At 48.1% G+C, this 19688-nt stretch overlaps 1 protein-coding gene across 2 annotated transcripts in view; it reads left to right on the top strand.

Annotated features, from left to right (window-relative positions):
- The window catches only part of XDH (xanthine dehydrogenase), a 62687-nt gene that overhangs the window by 21169 nt on the left and 21830 nt on the right, over positions 1-19688 (top strand). The window contains exons 7-20 of one of the 2 annotated variants that reach the window (XM_070428948.1): positions 811-879; positions 1194-1280; positions 2364-2505; positions 4400-4492; positions 5078-5229; positions 6437-6530; positions 7788-7897; positions 10054-10238; positions 11253-11427; positions 12873-12956; positions 14446-14615; positions 16749-16872; positions 18556-18675; positions 19362-19458. In XM_070428948.1, coding sequence (XP_070285049.1) covers positions 811-879; positions 1194-1280; positions 2364-2505; positions 4400-4492; positions 5078-5229; positions 6437-6530; positions 7788-7897; positions 10054-10238; positions 11253-11427; positions 12873-12956; positions 14446-14615; positions 16749-16872; positions 18556-18675; positions 19362-19458 — 1702 coding nt within the window. Of the gene's footprint in view, positions 1-810; positions 880-1190; positions 1281-2363; positions 2506-4399; positions 4493-5077; positions 5230-6436; positions 6531-7787; positions 7898-10053; positions 10239-11252; positions 11428-12872; positions 12957-14445; positions 14616-16748; positions 16873-18555; positions 18676-19361; positions 19459-19688 lie in introns of both variants that reach the window. The other variant, XM_070428947.1, reaches the window with a different exon arrangement.

Genomic DNA, 19688 nt, shown 5'->3' with positions numbered 1-19688 from the left:
CCGCTCATCCCAGCCCCACTGTGCCTGCTGCGGGCTCACACCCAATCAGTCCCGATTGGGAGAGACTCGTGCTGCTGTAGCAGCGCTCGCCAGCCATGAGCCCTGCCTCTGGCACCCTCCTAAGGGGAGTGGCCTGTGGGATCAGGCTGAAAACGGCTCTCCGACATCCCCCGAGGGATTCCAGATTGCAAGAGGGTGCAGGCCAGGCTGAAGGACCCCACTGGCACACGATTGGGCCAGGGAAGGACCACGGGAAGGTTCCAGGGTGTGTCCAGCTCATCTCAGTTCCAATTGACTGGACTCCAGCAGCAAGCTAACCTACCAGTTGGAGCATCTGCACCCTGGTGGTCAGTGCACATCATAGCGACTGTTTGACCAGTTGGCTGTCTGCCCCCTGGTGGTCAGTGCATGTCATAGCGAGCAGTTGAACATGTTTAGCATATTATTAGCATATTATTAGCATATCACTCTTTGATTGGTTGTTTGGTTGTTCTGCATTTCAATCTGTTTGCATATTACCCTTATATTATATAGGATGTTCTTAACATTAACTTTCCCTGCTGTTTCCAGGAGAGATCTTATTTGTTTACTCACAAATTATTTAATCTACATTAACCAAGCAAGAGGAAGTTAAAGCAGAGGCCTTGCCTCTATGCAAAGGCAAATGGATGGGACAGGGTATCTACTAATACTATTGATGCTGGAGTGGGTGTCAGAGCTGGATTTCACTGGAAATTAATAATGTAGGTTCTTCCCCTTCCATGAAACTCTTTGCAAATATTTTTGTGTGAACATTGGTCATCTCTGTAGGATGGTGGGTGCTGTGGAGGGAATGTGGACAACCCAAACTGCTGCATGAACCAGAAGAAAGACGACACAGTAAGTGGGCCCTTCGCTCCCTGGAAATCTGGGGGGCCAGTCGCAGTTCAAAAGAGCCAGTGCTCTCCCTCCATACTCTTGGCAAGGGTGGCTGGAAGAGGAAACAGTTAAGCCCAGACTGAGAGAGTGGAGACTGTGCACATTAGCCCTGGGTCCTCTGGCAAGACCTTGTTCTTGCATCCAGGAGCTGCCTGCCCCTCCACCAGCTTGCCGGGGGCTGCAAGTGAACTTGCTTGGACAAAGGGCTGCATTGGTCCTATGGGGCATTTTAACAGGGAGATACTGTACCACACATCTGTTCCCTTTCCCAGCAGGTCACTCAGTCTCCATGTTTATTCAACCCAGAGGAGTTCATGCCCTTGGATCCTACCCAGGAGCCCATCTTCCCACCAGAGTTGCTGGTAGGTGATGCCCCAAGGAAAGGCCCCTTGAGGCCCTGTGCCATGAGCCCCCTGGAGACCTGCTTTATTTCATACCCCCTGGGAACTTTGTATTCTCCTTGTCCTTCAGGTCTCAGCCTGAATTTGCCTTCCTTTCTCTGACACCCAGGGGTCAAGTCCCTCTTTCATGTGCTCCTATAGGGACTTACATTTCTCTCCTTCTCACACGGTCACTCTGAGGATAGGAAGTAGATCTCTCTGGTGCCCTGTGTATAATAACAAGGGCTCCAGAAGTATCTGCTGACCTCCTGGCTAAATCTAATGAAAAAGCCCCCCATGCAAATAGTCTATTTAATAAACAAACAAGCAAAGCTGGATTCAAAGGACACACCCAAGGCCTGCAGCTCTGCTTTAAGGACACCTGTCACACCCCCTTTCTTCCCTTGACGATTTGGTTCCTTCACGCCAACATTTGTGGCGAGGAAAGAATCAAGCCACCCTCAGAGCTTCTCAAGTGCAGATTTCTCAGGGGCTGTTGAGCACACAAGGACTCCCTGAGTTCAAGGGCCAGAGAGAAGGGCCGTGCAGCAGGCTGCCAGCATATCCTCCTCTAGATTGTGCAACTTTGAAACCGTCAGTGTGATTTTGGGGTTTTCTTCCCCAGCATCACCCCTCATGCACTGGGACCAGCTCTGCATTGCATTCCCTTTGACACCCCTTCCTTTGCTGCCCCATCTCCGCCCACACCTTGTGCACTGCTCCTTCTGGAGACAGTGGGGACAGTCCAGGTTGCCTTGTGACTAGTGACCTTTGGCAGGTCACATAACTTCCTTACCTATACAAGATGTGGCTCACAATGCCTCCTTCACCGAGTCTTCTGATGGCTCAGTGAGCTAATATATGTAAGAGCTGCAACCTAGTTCCTGCCTCCATCCATGCAGTTTTTCTCCCTTCTCTTTGGCAAGTATTTTCATTCTGAATTCAGTAGTCAACAAGTCCATAGAAGAGTTGGTCCCACTGTGGACCTGAAGCAGGGCCATGGGAATGGCGGTGGGAATGGAGTGGTGAGAAGGAGACAGCTCATTGGAAAACGGCATTTTCCAGAGGCTGAAAGACGCGCCCCGGAAGCAGCTACGTTTTGAAGGGGAGCGTGTGACCTGGATCCAGGCCTCCACCCTGAAGGAGCTACTGGACCTCAAGGCGCAGTACCCCGAGGCCAAGCTGGTGGTAGGGAACACGGAGATCGGTAAGAGCCTGAGGGGCCTGACTGGGAGCCAGGGACCCACTGAGGAACCCTGGGCCCTTGAACTTATGTAAAACTCCTGGCTTTGGAGACCTGTTTCAACCCCTGGGTCTTCAGAAAAATGACGTCTCCTCCCTTGCTCTCATTTTCCCATTTCACGTGTGGGGTCAATAATGCCTCCTTCAAGAGTTGTCCTGAGTATTAACCGAGATCCTTGTTGACTGTTTTCCATAGACATTTAAAAAGTGCCAGCTCTGTGCCAGGGACCCTGGGAGGGACTGGGTGCCAGGATGTACTGGACATAGTTCCTTCCCTCACATGTCTTCCCAGTCGGAGGCAGGAGGGAGCGATGTAGGTAAACTGTCCAGGCTGGTGCCTGATGGATGCTAGGGGTTCCATACATGTCACTCTCTTCTCCACCCTTTTCTGGGGCTGCTGTGGTAAGGCAAAGGAGAGGAGATATCCAAGGGTGATCGTTTGTGTTGCCCATGACCATGGCTACCTGTCCTGGTGGTGCCTCCACCTGGGACATGAGACCCACAATATGCCAACAGGTCAGGGAGACTCGAGCTGTGCAGTTCTCCTGGTGCATGAAGGGACTGGAGCAGAGCTGCCCAAGGCCATGCTCATCTCCATCCATTTCTAAGCCGGCTTGGCCCATCTCCACTTTGCTGGTTCCCAGGCCCAGAAAGGCTGGAAGGGGAAGACTGTGGCACAGCCGAGGTCTGCCACAGAGGACCTCTGGTTTGGGGGAAACTTGACATACTTTTAAGCAGCCAAATCCAACCTGTGGGAGACTCGTGGCTCTGGTTCTGGAAGGACCCTGGGTTCTGGTTGGTTCTGCAGCCACAGAGAAGAGAGCTTGGCTCGATTCTGTGCTGATGGAGCACAGAGCTGGCCATGCCCTGTGAGCATGTGTGTGGTACAGAGTCCCCAGGCAGTTTTGTGACACCTGGATGGCAGGGTGAGATCTGCCTCAGGTGATGCGATCCTATGGCCCATATAGCCATGGTCCTGGGTGCATGAGTTAAAGTGGAGAATGACTGGATCGAAGAATCTTCAAGATCTTTGCCATGTGACAGGTTCCTTGCCATGAGCCATAAACATCCTGAGCCAAGTTAGATTCTTAGAGAAAGGAATTCCCAGAGATTTTATAAGCTTCAAGTTAGAAATAATTTTTTAAGATCACTCCATCGGCTCCACCTCTTCCTTCCTTATACAGACCCAATGGAGTAACCACTCACGCTGGGGCAGGTATTGGGGAAGCTGGGTGTAGAGAGAAACTTAAGACTTTCTGTCTCCATCTACGTTCTTTGTCCTGGGAGCTGGTATTCAGATGGGTCAGACTCCCCACAGCCTGGGCCTCCTTCAGAAATCCCAAACAGCACGTGAGAGGGAGGACGTGGGACGATGCACAGTCATTTCCTTTTTATCTTTTCCCTCTACCCGCCCATGGGCGAGGCTGGGAGAGGTGCTGGGTAATTGAGTCTGAGGAACGGGGTGAGTCTGTCCATAGAGTTTCTACCTTGATTAGCAGATTTGAAGTTTTTCTCTCAATTTTCCTTTTTCTCTGAATGTTAAACTTTCGTGTTATTATTAGTTATATCCCGACTCTAATAATAGCTCAAATACTGAAATCTGCCCATGCTTAGCTGTGTAACATGGGCAAGAAACTTAACTACCCCGTGCCTCAGTTTCTTTGCCTATAAAGAGAAAATCACAGTATCTCCCAGGGTTGTTGTGACGATTAAATGAGTTAAAATATGTAGTGCTTCGGAGAGTTACTGACATATTTTAATGTCCCATGTTTTCTAATACTGTTCCTAACACACACACACACACACACACACACACACACACACACACCTCTAACGTCCGGCTTCCCGTTTCCGTCGAGGCATTGAGATGAAGTTTAAGAACAGGCTGTTTCCTGTGATCGTCAGTCCAGCCTGGATCCCCGAGCTGAATGTAGTGGAGCACGGCCCAGAGGGTAAGGGAGGTTCACCTGGGCCCCCGGAGGGGCTGGGATGCTGGGGATGGGTCCCCTCGGGGGATGGTGGGTTCTAGGGCAACCTCCCCTTTGGCTCTGGCTGCCACCTGCTTGTCCTGGAGCCTCCCCGCACAGGGGGAGGGGCAACCTTCACCGCCTTTCTCCATCATGGTAGGCATCAGTGAGCAAGGGCTGTGAGATCTCCAATAGTCCTTCTCAATCCTGGCCACACCTTAGAATCACTCATGGGGTCAGGAGCCTGGTGTGGGCAGGGTGCTTTAAAAAAAATATGCCAGGACTTTACCCTCAGAAACCTGATTTTATTGAGTGGAGAACTGCTGGTTTAGTGAAAGAGCACTCTGGTTGTAGGAGAAGAGGCCTGGGGTTGAGTCTTGGATCTTTCATTAGCTGCGTGGTGGTAGGCAAGTCACTTAACCCCTCTGGGCCAACTTTCCTTCATCTGTATAAGGATGTGAGTCCTGATGCAGCCGCACTTAGGTTGCTGTGAAGCTTCAGAGACTCTGTGTGTGAAAGTGTTTCTGCCCTGGGAAGGAGATCGCTGCTATTCTGAGCATGTGTTCCCAGGGATCTCCTTCGGAGCCGCTTGCACTCTGGAATCTGTGGAAAAGACCCTGAAAGATGCCGTGGCCAACCTTCCTGCCCACAAGACAGAGGTGTTCAAAGGCGTCCTGGAGCAGATGCGCTGGTTTGCTGGGAAGCAGGTCAAGTCTGTGGCGGTGAGTCCCTGCCCGGGGGCCTTGAGGCCCAGGGGACGGGGCCTTTCACCATACCAGGAGCCTCACACTTGAATGGGTAGAACTACCTGAGTGTTTGTTAAAGATGCAGATTCCTGGGCCCTGCCTTCGAGATGCTGGCCTGGAAGGGCTGGGGAGAGCCTGCAGGTGCTGCTGGTGCAGGTGGTCTGTGGGCCACTCCAGGTGACATTCACTTGGACTCAGTCTTCTCCCTGATGTTGGAGAGATGGGGCTTTCTGCCCCCCCCCCCTTCTGATTGGCCCAGGCTCTCAGCAGGTGGATGAGAGATAAGTTAGAGAAAGGCCAAACCAGGGAGGGGCACAGCCTTTCCACATTGGGGGTAGAACCAGAGGTAGACCCCCTGAGAGGAGGGAGGGCTGTCACAGTCAGCCTTCAGACTAAACCCCAGATTCCCAGTTTGCAAGTGGCATTCGCACACAGTGCCATTTGAGGCTCATAATTGTTGCTGGTGTTGGGAGGAAAGCTAACCCTTCTATTCTATTTTTAAAAAATGATTTTTTAAATTAAAACAAACAAAAAATAAAGCAAAACAGCCCACTCCATTCTCCACACCTTACCCCCAGCCCCGGCCACTTCTGGGTGTAGATGAGGAGATATAAACAAGCAATCTCTCCGGAGTCCCCAGCTCAGCTGGCATCTACTCCCAGGGAGGATTTGTTTTCATCGAGCAGCTGGCTTCCTCTCCGGTTTCCAGGAGTGAGGACCCTGGGTCTTGTTCTCCCAACATTCTTTGCCAAGTTGCCAGGAAGCTCAGATCCAGTTAGAACAAATCATTCATCCTTACATCTCCCTCCTCTTTGTCCTTGATCTTTATCTTCTATTTCTGTGGTACTGACTCTCTATGGCTCTGTGATAAGCCACCTAAACGCTTTCAGAAAAAGGTTGGGTGACATTCAACATACAAATTTCAAGGGGCTGAGTGAGGTGCACTGGCTGCTGAATTTCAGAGCTGGGCCCCAATCCCAAGCGGTCAGATCACAAGTGTCGCACGATGTTCGATGTTCTGATTGCGGAGCTCTCACTGCGCCGGGCTGTGTCTTCAGGGGCTGGAGGGCGGGCCTCCCTTCACAGATGATGCCTGTCATCCTCCCACCCTGCGTTTGGGAGCCAGCTGGGTGAGCACGGGTTTCCGGGCTGGGCTCTCACGCACACTCTCTGCTTGTCCTAGTCCATCGGAGGGAACATCATTACCGCCAGCCCCATCTCCGACCTCAACCCGGTGTTCATGGCCAGCGGGGCCAAGCTGACCATCGTGTCCAGAGGTGAGCTGCCTCGTGCAGAGGGTCCTGCGGGAGAAAAGTCTCGCGAGATGGGTTACTTCCTGGAGGGACAGAGTCCAAGGTCCAATGACCCCGCTGCCCTACGGTTTGGACTCCTGGAAGCTACAAGGGATCACTCGTGTTGGGGGCCAGGAGAGCTGGGCCACTTCTTCATTAAGAATTCACAGCCGGCTCGGTCCGGAGGCCTTACCTAGTGGGATGCTGGAGCCAGGATACACCAGCTCACCACAGCAGATTGCTGGGTCAACAGCGTTTGTGAAACATGGCCGTTACTAAAAATCAAGTTATATAAGAGTGAAATAAGATAGATGATGTTAATGACAAAGGTAATGAGTACTCAAAATTCACCACTTGCTAATTATTTTACTTCGTTTTACTGTTGTCTATGCTGTTGAGGCTCCTTCCATCTATCTATCTGCAGTGGAGATCTATATAGTAGTGTGCTACTGTGCATCCTTCCTTGTCAGAGGGTCCCCAGCACCTCCCCTGGTTTGATGACTTGCCAGGAGGACTCACAGGCTCAGCATATAGTCATACTCATGGCTACGGCTCATTACAGAAGGAGGATACAAGGCAAAATCAGCAAAGGGATAGGCACATGGAACAAAGTCCAGTGGAAATCTGATACAAGCTCCCAGGGCCTCCCAGCGGATCACACAGGACACCCTTGACTCCCCCAGCAGCAAGCTCCCCATGGGAAGTGCAGGCAACCAGGAAACTTGTTAGGGGCTCAGCACCTAGAGATCTAACGGGGGGCTGGTCACACAGGCCTCCCCGGTACATACCAAAGTCCAGAGGCCCAGAGGAAAGCAGGTGTTCAGCATAAACCATGTTGTTTTTACAAACCGTGAGCCATTCTTATCAGGGAATGCTAGGAACCCTCTGGAGACCCACGTTCTCAGAGGACAGCCAAGGGCCCACCTTGTAAACAGGCCTTTCAGAGGACAGCAGGCCTTTTTCTAACTCCACATCAGTAATGTCATTCTGGTAGCTTGAAATTGGCTCTGGTGGGACTATTTATACCATAGGCACTAGCGACTCAAGGCTACACCCCCAACAGCTGATTGTTAACATTCACCAGCGCACCATTGCTTAAGGATTTCAGATGGAGGGCCTTGGCCTCAGTTGTGCCATCCACTCCCGTTGACTGTGGGCATCAGAGACCAGGATGCAGAAGCCCACTGGTGGGTTGCCCTGTGCTTTCTCACATCGGTCCCTCTTCATCTTGCCTCTGTACAGGCACCAGGAGAACGGTTCCGATGGACCACACCTTCTTCCCTGGCTACAGAAAGACGCTGCTAACTCCAGAAGAGATACTGCTTTCCATCGAGATCCCCTACAGCAGGGAGGTAAGATGCTGTGCCCGAATCACTCCCACACCCGCCAGGCTCCGGACAAGGAGAGCAGAGTTGGCTTCGGGACCAACCTTAGCATCTCTTAACTGTAACACCGATGCTCTTGTCTCTGAACTTTGCCTTTGACCAGCCCTATTCCTCTCTGGACAATGAGAAGTTTGAGGGTGGAGCATAGAGCATGGAGAGAAGCTAGATATGAGATCCTAAGTGAATCAATTTACCTTTCTGAGCCCCAGTTTTCTCACCTGAACAATGGGCACAATGTTACCTACTGGGAAGGTGACTGTGAGGACTGAAAAATAATTCTGAAGGTTCCTGGCAGATGCCTGGGAGCCGGTGGAGATCACACATTACAGAAGGAGGACACTACTGGTAACTAGCAACACAGTTTCAAGGATGCATCCTGCTGGCGAGTATTTCTCCCCAGGGCAGAGGAGACGAGATTTCATCAGGTGAAGTGTGGGTCTCGTGTGCTAAGGGAAGAAGCTGCCTGGAAGTCAGACCCTCACATGCTGACCTTGCGCTTGACAAGGTGTTTACTCACTGACCTTGCTCTGGGTGGATGAAGGTTCCAGCTTGTTCAGCAGGTCAGGGCACCTCTGGCCACCTTGCTCTTGTTCCTTGGGGCCTGTGGCGGCTTCACCTGGCGTGACTCGCGCCTCTCTCAGCAGCACATCATTCCATGATGGGCCTTGTAGAAAGTAACCTGTGAGAGGCTGGGAACCAGCGATAAAGGAGCGTATTAAGGGTTTTCCACAGCTAGTGCTTGAATGTTACAAGGCATGTTCCACCCTGGCTAATTTTAACCTCCTTAATGAAAATGCTAATTAAATTAGAGCAATTACATCCCTGAGGTGGTTTCTTAATGGTGCTCTCGCTTGTCCTTATAGACCATTTTGAGCAGTGATTCCCAGAGTTTTGTATTTCACAGATCAGTAAAAGAATGTTAAATTATGAGGTTGGGAAAGGAGGCAAGAACAGGCATAGAACTGCCCAGTTTTTATTTTGCCAGGCAAGGGACATAAAATATCTCTTCTTAAAGAAAGGAGATGTTAATACCCAGAATCAGGAAGGATTTCTCAGGAAAGAACAATTGAGTCGACACTGACCTTTCCTGGCAGCCGAGGGAAAAACGTCACAGGGGACTGGCACAGCCCTGGATGTGAGCAGCTGGAACCTCTGTCCCAGGACCAAGTTCAAGGTCTGGGATCATGGCCCCAGGGCCTGTCTGACACCAGGAAGCGGAACCAGCTTTAGTATCAGGAGGGGCCTCGATGCCTTCTTCAAACAAAAGCCTGTGGTCATTTCAGACCTCAGCAGTGGGTCTCCTGCTTTCTCCAACAACCCTTCCCTTACACCTCCCTGCTGTGAGGTGAATCAGAGTTTGTGCTGCCAGGGTGAGTGCGAACCTCAAGCAGAACCTGACACAGAGAGGGCTGGATAGCACATGGTCCTTACCAGGAAAGCAGCTCACACTTTCCCCCTGACCCCAAAGACAGAGCTGGCTTAGACTTAGGAAATGGGCGATCAAAGGACAGAGGCAGCCACTGCCTCATAGTGCGGTTGGTTCTTTCGGCCAGGAAGCCAGATTTCTAAGCACAGCCCACAGGCTGGTGGGAGAGCCAGTTAGGGAGCCAGCGAGGAGGCTACAAGCTGCAGGCTGTTTCAAACACTCTTGGGCATTTCTCTGTATTTGCTTGAGAGGCAGTCTGGCCAACAGAGGTTTCGGCACAGCCCCTCAGAGGCCGTGTGCTCTGATACTGGGCACCAGGATGGGGAAGGTTCTCGGGCCTGAGGGGTCTCAGGAAGACTTTGTGAAAACACCCTTCCTCTCTCAGCTGTTGGGTTGAGAGCACCCCGTTCTTCTTTGTCCCTGACTTTTAGTTTTCCTGACTAATAGGGAGAAACCCTGACCCTCCCAGGTTCGGGAATGTTATCTGGAACTTCTGAAAATGTGATGGTTAGGCCTCCATCATTGACCCCTGTCACCAGCTCCTTGCTGATGTGCGATGGTGTTGTCTCCTCACCTCACCTCACCTCACCTCACCTCACCTCACCTCACCTCACCTCATATCCCTGTGTTTCAGGCTCACCATCTGCAGTCCTTGCAAAGCAGGGTGGGAAACTGGTACCGTCCTCTTCTCTTTCAGGGCGAGTTTTTCTCAGCCTTTAAGCAGGCCTCCCGGAGAGAAGATGATATAGCCAAGGTGACCTGCGGCATGAGAGTCCTATTCCAGCCAGGAACCACACAGGTGAAGGAGCTGGCCCTTTGCTATGGTGGAATGGCCGACAGAACCATCTCAGCCTTCAAGACCACGCGGAAGCAGCTGTCAAAGTAAAAGCTAATAGCAAAACAATCCAGCTACTGCCCTATGCTGCTGCTCCTCCTTCTGTGCTGCTAGCAGTATTACTATTGCTGCTACTACTGTGATTACTGCTATTACTAGTAGCATTATGACCAATAGTATTGCTGCTGCTGTACTATTACCATTGCTGCTCCTGCTGCTACTATTGCTACTGCTATTATTAGTACTACACAGCTACAACTATTATTACTATTGTTGCTTCTAGTGCTGGTATCACTGCTGTTGTGGCTACTACTTCTACTACTACTATTACTACTAGTGCTTTTGTTATTACTGTTACTACTACTGCTTCTACTACTACTACTACTATATTTCTTCTATTTCTACTACTATTACTATTGCTCCCACCAGTACTACTACTAGCACTACATGTGCCAATGCTAGTATTACTACTACCAGCATTGCTATTAATGCTATTACTAGTGCTATGCTATTACTATGTCTACTACTATCACTATAGGTACTATATGGGAGCAATGGAACCAAGCACTTCACTGGCACTATTCTATGTAATCCTTACCATACCTGTATAGATAGATAAATCTTAATGTTGGAGTTTGGTTCCAATTCTTGGCTCCAACACTTGCCAGATGGGTATAGAATAAGTGAACTATGCTTCAGTTTTCTCACTGGTAAAATGAGCATAAAATTTTTCCTACTATATATTTTAATTTAAATTAAAAATGATGTTTCATAAAAAGCACTTAGGACATTGTAAGGACTTAATAGACTTAACTATTATTTTTGTGGTCTTTTATAATTGGATCTGTTTTTAAAGATGAGAGAACTGAGGCTCTAGGAGGCTAACTAACTTGCCTAAAGTCACACAACCATGATCCAGTGTTGGGTTGAGAGCACCCCGTTCTCTGAGCCGGATTTCGAACAGAGGTTCACATGGCTCAGAGGTCCTGTGCTCACCGCCTGCACAATGATTCTGGGGGCGGGATGGGAGCGCTCTCCCACACCTACCTGCTCTCTGGCAGTTTCTGGAACGAGAAGCTGCTGCATGAGGTGTGTGCAGGCCTGGCGGAGGAGCTGTATCTGGCCCCTGATGCCCCGGGCGGCATGGTGGACTTCCGGCGCACACTCACCCTCAGCTTCTTCTTCAAGTTCTACCTGACGGTGCTTCATAAGCTGGGCAAAGAGCATCCGGAAGATGTGAGTGTGGGGCCTGGGCAAAGCACGGACTCTCTGCAGCACTTTTGTTTGGGAATTTGGGTAGCTGGTGTGGGTGAGACAGTGCTGTGGACCAGGTGGTGAACTTGCTTCTTTCCTGTGGACATGAAAGGGCAGAGGAGGAAGGACTGGGAACATAGCCCAGGGAGCCACACGGAGATGGGATCCAACTCGGTGGCTGAGAGGCAGAGCACTGGGCTGGGAGTCAGGGACCTGGGTTCTTGTTCCATCTGTGTCATTATCTCAAGTGGGAACTTACATGGGTCATAACTCCAATTCTCAGTTATAAAATCTGCAAAAGGGGCCGGGTAGACCAGATGATCCTTCAGCCATACAGCTGATACAGCCGTGGTTTTGTAGTTGGAATGGGAGCGTAGAGAATGATGAGAATGTGGAGCGTGGAAGGGGAATGCAAAGTGGGGCTTCTCCAGCCACTGCAAGGATGTGCAGTCAGGAGAGGGTGCTGGCTGACGTGGGCCCAGCTCCCCAGACTGGTTCACCAACAAGCACTTATTTTGCACCTTTTAGACAGTAAGACTGCACTGGGCACCAGGGGGCAGCCGAGTGTGGAGAGAGCATGGTCAGTGAAGGCCAATCTAGTGTGATAACTGCCGAGATGGAACCTGAGGAGCAAAAGGAGGGAAGGCTTCACAAGTGTGGGGACAGCAGAGCAAAATTCCTCTTTTAAAAATCCTCACGAGGCAATGTTTTCAGATTATATAAGTAATAAAGACTTATTGTAGAAAACTTTAAAAAATCAGAATTTGATAAAAAAATTTACTCTCAGATCCCAGAGAAAACCACTGCTAATATTTTTGTTTCTTCCTCTGAACTTTCCTCTACATTTATCTGTCCATCTGTCTCATTCTGTTTGTCTACTCCATCTCCTCTCTCTCTTCTCTCTCTCTCTGTCCTTCCTTCTATCCATCGATATATCTACCATCTTAAGATCTTTTTTATCTGGATATATCATTTTCTAAATAAATTCGAGGTCATGCTGCATGCAGTTTTATTTCCCCCTTGAGTCCATTGAGATGATATTGTGAACATTTCCCATATCGTTAAATATTTCCCACAGAATTGAGGAGGAAAAGGTCGACTTTTCCAGGAAGGCTGGGAGGAGAATAGCCCAACAGAGAGCAGCATGCATAAATGCAGGGAGGAGGGAAGCCATTAGGTGTGTGGGCAGAAGTACGTGCCACTCATTACACAGGGGGCATGGTCGGGGTAGAGAGGGAGAGGCTGTGAGTGAATACTGAGCTCTCAGAGCCCATGGTCAGTGTTGAGACAGATCTAGCCAGTATTAGAAGGAGTGTCAAATGAGGAGATGAGGGGAACTGTTGTTACTTTTGCCAGTTGGGGGACAACCAAGGTTGGGGTCAATGATGGAAATAGTCAAGGTCACCTCTGTTATCTTGCTTCCACAGAAATGTGGCAAACTGGACCCCACCTTTGCCAGCGCCACCTTCCTCTTTCAGAAAGACCCTCCGGCCAACGTCCAGCTCTTCCAGGTGAGTGGAGACAGTGTGTGCTAACATCAGGGGTCCTTGCAGAGTTCATCAGATGACGCTGACCATGGGCAAATGACTTACTCGAATTACATGTAGGTGCTTAAAGCTCCGTACTATTGTGCATAAGTATCCAGGGAAGAAAATGGGAATTATGTTAATGTCAGGGAAGCTATTTCCCCCCTTACTCACCTAAATTTTTCTTCTGGGATTACTTTCATCTTCACCTGCTCCTTAAAGAGAAATTTCCCTCCCATTTTATCTTTTCTGGCCCCTCTGTGGGACTAATATGCAGAGTCAGGAGTTCTCTGGATCATGTAAGCAAACAAAACAGAACAACAACAAAAACAACATTCTATCAGCAGAAGCTTTTTGAGAAGTACTAGGTAAAAGGTCAATTTTCATGGAAATGTTTTGGATTCTGTGGGTCATATAATCTGTGTTGCAACTCCTCAGCTCTGTCATTGTGGCACAGCCAGAGGCAATACATAGATGAAGGTGTAGTGTTCCAATAAAACTTTAATTATAAAAACAGGCAGTGGGTCAGATTTGGCCCACAGGCCACAGTTCATCAGCCCCATGCACTAGAATGCAGTGGCTTAGTGCATGAACTCTGGGGTCCGACTGCCAGGACTGGAATCCAACATAACCATGGAAGCTTAGACAAGATCCTCAATTCCTCTGTGTCTTTGGGCAAGCTAATTACCCCCACAATGTGGACAATGATGGTACCTCTTTCATGGGATAGTTTTGAGGACTGAATGTGGCAGTAAAAGTAAATAGCTTTCGTAGTTCCTGGCATATAGTAAACATTCAATAAATATTGGCCATTACCAGTTTTACTTAAAACATAAAACAGAATTTTATTATGAAATGAACACATGTTAGAACACTTTGAAAGATACAGAAAAGACTAAAGAAGAAAATAAACATCACCCAAAATCTTACCTCTGAGAGAAAAATCATTATTATATTTTTGTTTACTTTCCATTTTTATGAATATATGGACATGTATATGCTATATTGATAACACGTGCTCTTTTTTTTTTACTATGAAATTCAAATCATTTTTACATACACACATACACAATGCTTTATGTCCTATTACACTTAACACGAGCTTCCTTCCTTCTCATTAAAATTCTTCAAAAGTATGTTTTCACATTTGCATACTATTCATTATAGGAGGGTAACATTATTTACCCAACCCCCAGTGAATGGACATTTAGGTTCCTCTCTTGTTTATTTTCCAGTCCTGTACGTGGTGAGCCTGTGACCACCTTCCCGACGACTTAGCAGATGCCGTTCTGTTTCCTTTGCCTGCTCCCCTCCTGCCCCTCCATTCTCACTCCTTAGGGTTGCTTTGCTGCCTGGCTTGAGACTCCCCATGGTTTCCCTGGGCCTGTAGGAGAACAGTGTCTCCCCCCCTCACCCTTTCCACTCCCCCAGCCCCCCGCTCAGCTCAGCCTGACTGGTGGCCATGTCATTCCAGGAGGTGCCCAAGGGTCAGTCTGAGGAGGACACAGTGGGCCGGCCCTTGCCCCACCTGGCCTCGGCCATGCAGGCCTCCGGAGAGGCTGTGTACTGTGACGACATCCCTCGCTATGAGAATGAGCTGTCCCTCCGGCTGGTCACCAGCACCCTGGCACACGCCAAGATCAAGTGAGTACAGTGAATACTCTTGGAGAGGAGGGCGCTGGGAGCACCCTGCCAGGCACTGGAGATGTACCCTTGTCAGTCCAGAGAGGAAGATGGGGATCATCTTAAAACTACAGCCTGGAGAGGAGCCGGAGAGGTTAGGGGCTTGGGGATGCCAGGAGGGTGAAGGGTGGACTTGCAGAGGTAAGCAGGGGCCAGATCAGCAAAGCCTTGGATTTGCTGGACAGAGAGATTACACTTGAGCCAAAAAGCAATGAGGAGCTGCGGAAAGACCCTTAACAGGATCAGGTTAGATCTGCACTTTGGGTATTGGGCTAAACTTCCATGTGAAATTTCAGAAGAACTTGAGTCAGCACTAAAGGGAAGAACATGGCCTTAGAGTCAGGGACCTGGGATTAGAAGCCTGCTCCGGTGCTTAGCAACCATGGCCTTGGCCTGTGTGCCTAAGCTCTAAGTTCCCCCATATGTACTAGTATGTAATAGGATGCGTTTGTGAGGGTTAGTGATAGTGTCCACAAAGGACCTAGCAGAAAACAGTCTTTTGTAGCTGCTTGTGGAACTTTGAGAGCCTGAACAGCAAGAATGCCACCTCTATGTTGTTGTTGTTATTGTTATTATTATTATTATTATTATTAATAGTAATGATGATAACAAACCCCTTAACATTTATATGGAACTTAATCACCACATTTTGGTGTAAAGCATTTTACATATATTGGCTTATTTACTCCTCACAATAATCCTATAGGCAGGTTCTATTATTCTCTACATGCTCCAGATGAGGAAACCGAGGCACAGGCAGGGTAACTGACTTGCCCAGGTCATACGGTTGGTAAGTGGCAGAGCCAGAGTTTGAAGCCAGGCAGCATTAGCAACTGGGCTGTGCTGCCTTTGGGTGTTCAGGATGGAGAATGGGACTTCATTTCCTGGTGACCCTAGAGACACATCCCACTGAGTAGACCAACGATGAGTGACCCTCCTTGGGTCTTACCATGGCATGGATGTGGGATCAGGTCCCCTTGTCATTGGTCTTTCCTCTGCTGACACTCCTAGACTAGAAAAAGATCCCAGGAATGGGAAACTCTTCCAGGTCCCTGAAAAAAAAAGTTTGTTTAAGATGATATGGTTGCCAGCGATGGGGTAAATTCATTTGCCCTTGTCCTTGTCTTGAGCGCATACTGAGAGTCCCATGACCAGCACTGTCTCCACTCAAACAACTTTGCTCCATCCCAGCCATGTCAGGATGGATGTGGGAGGGCGAGGTGGGGGACTCTGTGGTAACTGCAGTGATGGGGCTCTCCCGACTGCTGGCACCTGGAAGGGAGTGTGGTAGAGCACAAGTGGACATGATGTTGGCGCTCTTCACACTCAACCCCAGTCCCAATCTTGCTATACTGCTCTCTGGCTGGGTGACTCTGGACAAGCTCTTTAACTTTCCTGAGCTTGAGTTTCCCCAAATGTAAAGTGGGGGCAATGACAGTGACTTTCTGGGGCTCTGGCGAGGAGTACCTATTTGAAAGTTGGTTGGTACAGAGCAGTTCCCATACCTTTCTCTGAGGTGCCTCTGCTTTATGTCCCCATGGGGTCATGGGCCAGAGTGAGCGGGACACAGTTCAGACTGTTATAACTGATGGACTCTCCATGCATTCTCCCTTGGAGGCCTGAGCTGGGGTGCCCTACCATTCTGGGATAGCTCTGTGCATGTGGGGAGAGAAATTTGTCTGTGTGACGATGCTCAGGTCCATTGGATGAGTACAGCAGGGCCCTGACATGCTCGCTGTGGATAGATATTATCTGTGAGGTGGGTTTTAGCCAGCATTTAGATTGCTATTCACTATGATTTGGTTCCCTTGTACTTGGACATCGGAACAGGGCATAGTAATAAGTCCATGAGGGCAGGACTGTCCTATTCATCTTATCTTCCCAGCAGGATTCAGCATAGGAGCCTTCACATAGTAAGCATTTAATCAACACTTGCCTAATAAAATAGGACAGGATAGAATAGAATAGAATAGAATAGAATGTGGAGAAGGGAGAAGTTAGGGTGGAGGAAAAACCATCAAAATGAGGACAGTTGGATTGCGGGTCTTCCACTTTGGTTTTCCTGCTGACCCCTCATGCTGCTCTCTCTTGCAGGTCCATAGATATTTCAGAAGCTCAAAAGGTGCCGGGGTTTGTTTGCTTTGTCTCTGCTGATGATATTCCTGGGAGTAACACAACTGGACTCGGTGATGATGAAACAGTCTTTGCGAAGGATAAGGTATGGCTTGCATTTTTAAAATATAAAGTTAGTGGAATGAGTATTTAAGTTTTAATTTGTGCACATTCCCCCAAATCCCTCATATTGAAAAGACTATACATTTTCATGTGTTGGCATCATCCAATTGGCCAATATTCAGGAAAATCAGTAAAGGGAGAGAATATGCTTGGTAGCACTTTTTATTTTCATTTTATGTTTATTTTTTTATTTAGTTGATGGCTGCTGTTTGTACATAGTAGAATGACTCCATGCCAAAGTGGCATTAAAAAAAGGCTGGTGATTGTATTTGGACTAACAATCAGATTCTTAAGGGTACGATATTGAGTTCCTTTACTAAAAGAAAATTAAAAAAACATTAAATAAACTAACCAGATAGAAATCACAATACCACCATTATATGTGTACTGATAATTCACTTATATGAAAGTCCATATATTGATTTCAACTATATATGGAATCCTGCCAAAAAACAAGTTTCCAAACACTCAAGACAGCTGCTAGAAAATCCACATACTTACAGAGTAGTTCTCAAGCAGTCACTTTATAATTCCAAACGTTGCAAATTAGAAGTGGATCGGTCTTGCTGAAGGGCAAATTCACCTTATTATTGCTGTAAAAGTGAAGAAGGAAAAGAAAAGCTGTAGACCCAAGGCACAAGGACTCCAGAGGGAGAGCTTTTGATAGAAAAACCAATTGCTTTACAAACTCCAAGAGCCCCAGGAGCACGGCTAGCATTATGGTTAGTGAGAGTCATTCAGGTTCAACAACCATTGCACTAACCAATTAAGTCAATAACTTAACAGGGTCCTCAAGAAAAAATGATCAGAGACAGGCATACTAAGTATTGGTTCCTATTGTCAGAAACCTCATTTTCCAAAGAGATGAGTTAGACAAATTTTTTGTTTGTTGCTTATTTTGGGGGGCATGTTGAAAGAAAATTCTCTCTGAAGGAGAGAATTAATCTTTTATAGGAACTGAACTATTAATTAAAAAGAATAATTATTCTACAAATCTAACAAAAAACTATGAGTCATCAAGTCTAAGAACTAGCATTTGGAAACTACTGCTTCTGGGCATCTATGTAAATATGAGATGATGGCTACCTTTGAGGAGCTGTTGGTATAAATCTGGCAAACAGAAGATGAAAGAGAGTGGGTGGTGGAAGGAAAATAAAACTGGGAGTCAGGGCCCGAGATTTAATCATGGACTGGGAACAAGCCAATTGTGATCTTGCTGTCTGGGTCTCCATCTCTTTGTATGAAGAACAAGGGGGTTGTAGTAGATCTGAGTTGACAGATACAGGTCATGCTGCCATATCTCCTATTCTGCTGCTCAAGGCAGACATCATTAATCGATTACCACATTCTATCCTGGGCAGCTTCTCAACAGGCTGTCAGTATTAAATCATCAGAATTGGCCCTTGAGATGAAGTGAGTTTGCCATCCCAATACCAGTCATCTCCAAGTTCCTTTCTACTCCCACAGATTCTAAACACTTATAAAGGAGCACATAACCCAAATAATAGAATAAGGACGCGGAAAGGCCCCAGAGCATTCCTAAGATGTGTCTTAATAGGAAATTGTGGGGATGGGGGACTTCCTTTTTGCCCTTTTGAACAATTCAAAATAATTGGCTTTTTGAGGAGTTTTGTGGTGTTCTTCAATAGTCTGGCTCTACTCCTAGGTGACTTGTGTTGGGCACATCATTGGCGCTGTGGTCACCGACACCCCAGAGCACGCACAGAGAGCAGCACAAGGAGTGAAAATCACCTATGAAGAACTTCCAGCCATTATCTCCATTGAGGTAATGAGAATGGGCTGTCTGTGGAGAGGGGTGAGCCCCCCGTCTCTGGAAGCGCACTGTTTAGGATCCTCTAGTGGAGATTCTAGCACCGGGTGGGATTTGACGAGATAGGTTTTTTAATCTCTTGAGGCCCTGGGATTGAGTGGTCCTGTGAAACCTAGACTCGGTCCACTAACTGTTAGTGCCTAACAGCCACACTGAGTCCCTCCTACCCAAGTTCAGCTCCATTTGGGCCCTTGAGGGATTCTTTGCTTTTCCTCAAGATCTAAGGTCGTCTACCTCTGTCTAAGGCAGTGGTTCTCAACCTTCTGGCCCTTTAAATACAGTTCCTCATGTTGTGACCCAACCATAAAATTATTTTTGTTGCTAATTCATAACTGTAATGTTGCTACTGCTATGAATCATAATGTAAATAAGTGATATGCAGGATGGTCTTAGGCGACCCCTGTGAAAGGGTTGTTCGACCGCCAAAAGGGTCGAGACCCACAGGTTGAGAACCCCTGGTCTAAGGAACGGGTTGACTTTCTGGGCTCCACGTGAGCTTACTTTAAATCTGTAGGAGAAGATTGCAGAGATGCCTGTGTGAAAAAAGAGGAGCCACCATTCTGGGAGCTTCTCTTCCGCACTCAGAAACCACCTTCCTCCCTCTGAAAGTCAAGTAGCTGAACCTTCTTTTTGATCCTCAGGATGCGATAAAAAACAACTCCTTTTGGGGGCCGGAGCTGAAGATCGAGAAAGGAGACCTCAGGAAGGGGTTTTCGGAAGCAGATAACATTGTTTCAGGTACAGCTGCACGTGCAGCAGTGGGGTTGGGCTGACCCTGGCTTATGAATGAAATTCAAGAGCTGTACCTTGAGTCTTGGGGCAGGGAAGGGATTTCCTATCATTTCTGAACAGAAGAGTTCCTCTGGTGTTTGTAACAAAATAGTAGACAGTTGGCTGGGAAAGAACTTCTGTCATTCTCCACTCTCCTGACTGTAGGCTGGAGACACCTAAATGATCTAGAGAGAGAT

The sequence above is a fragment of the Myotis yumanensis genome, unplaced genomic scaffold (genome assembly GCF_028538775.1).
Source record: "Myotis yumanensis isolate MYYU_CA2020_CCGP unplaced genomic scaffold, mMyoYum1.0.hap1 SCAF_11, whole genome shotgun sequence".
In the NCBI taxonomy this organism is placed as follows: Eukaryota; Metazoa; Chordata; class Mammalia; order Chiroptera; family Vespertilionidae; genus Myotis; species Myotis yumanensis.
The sequence above is the reverse complement of the archived record's forward strand: the minus strand, read 5'-3'. Positions and strand labels throughout refer to the sequence as shown.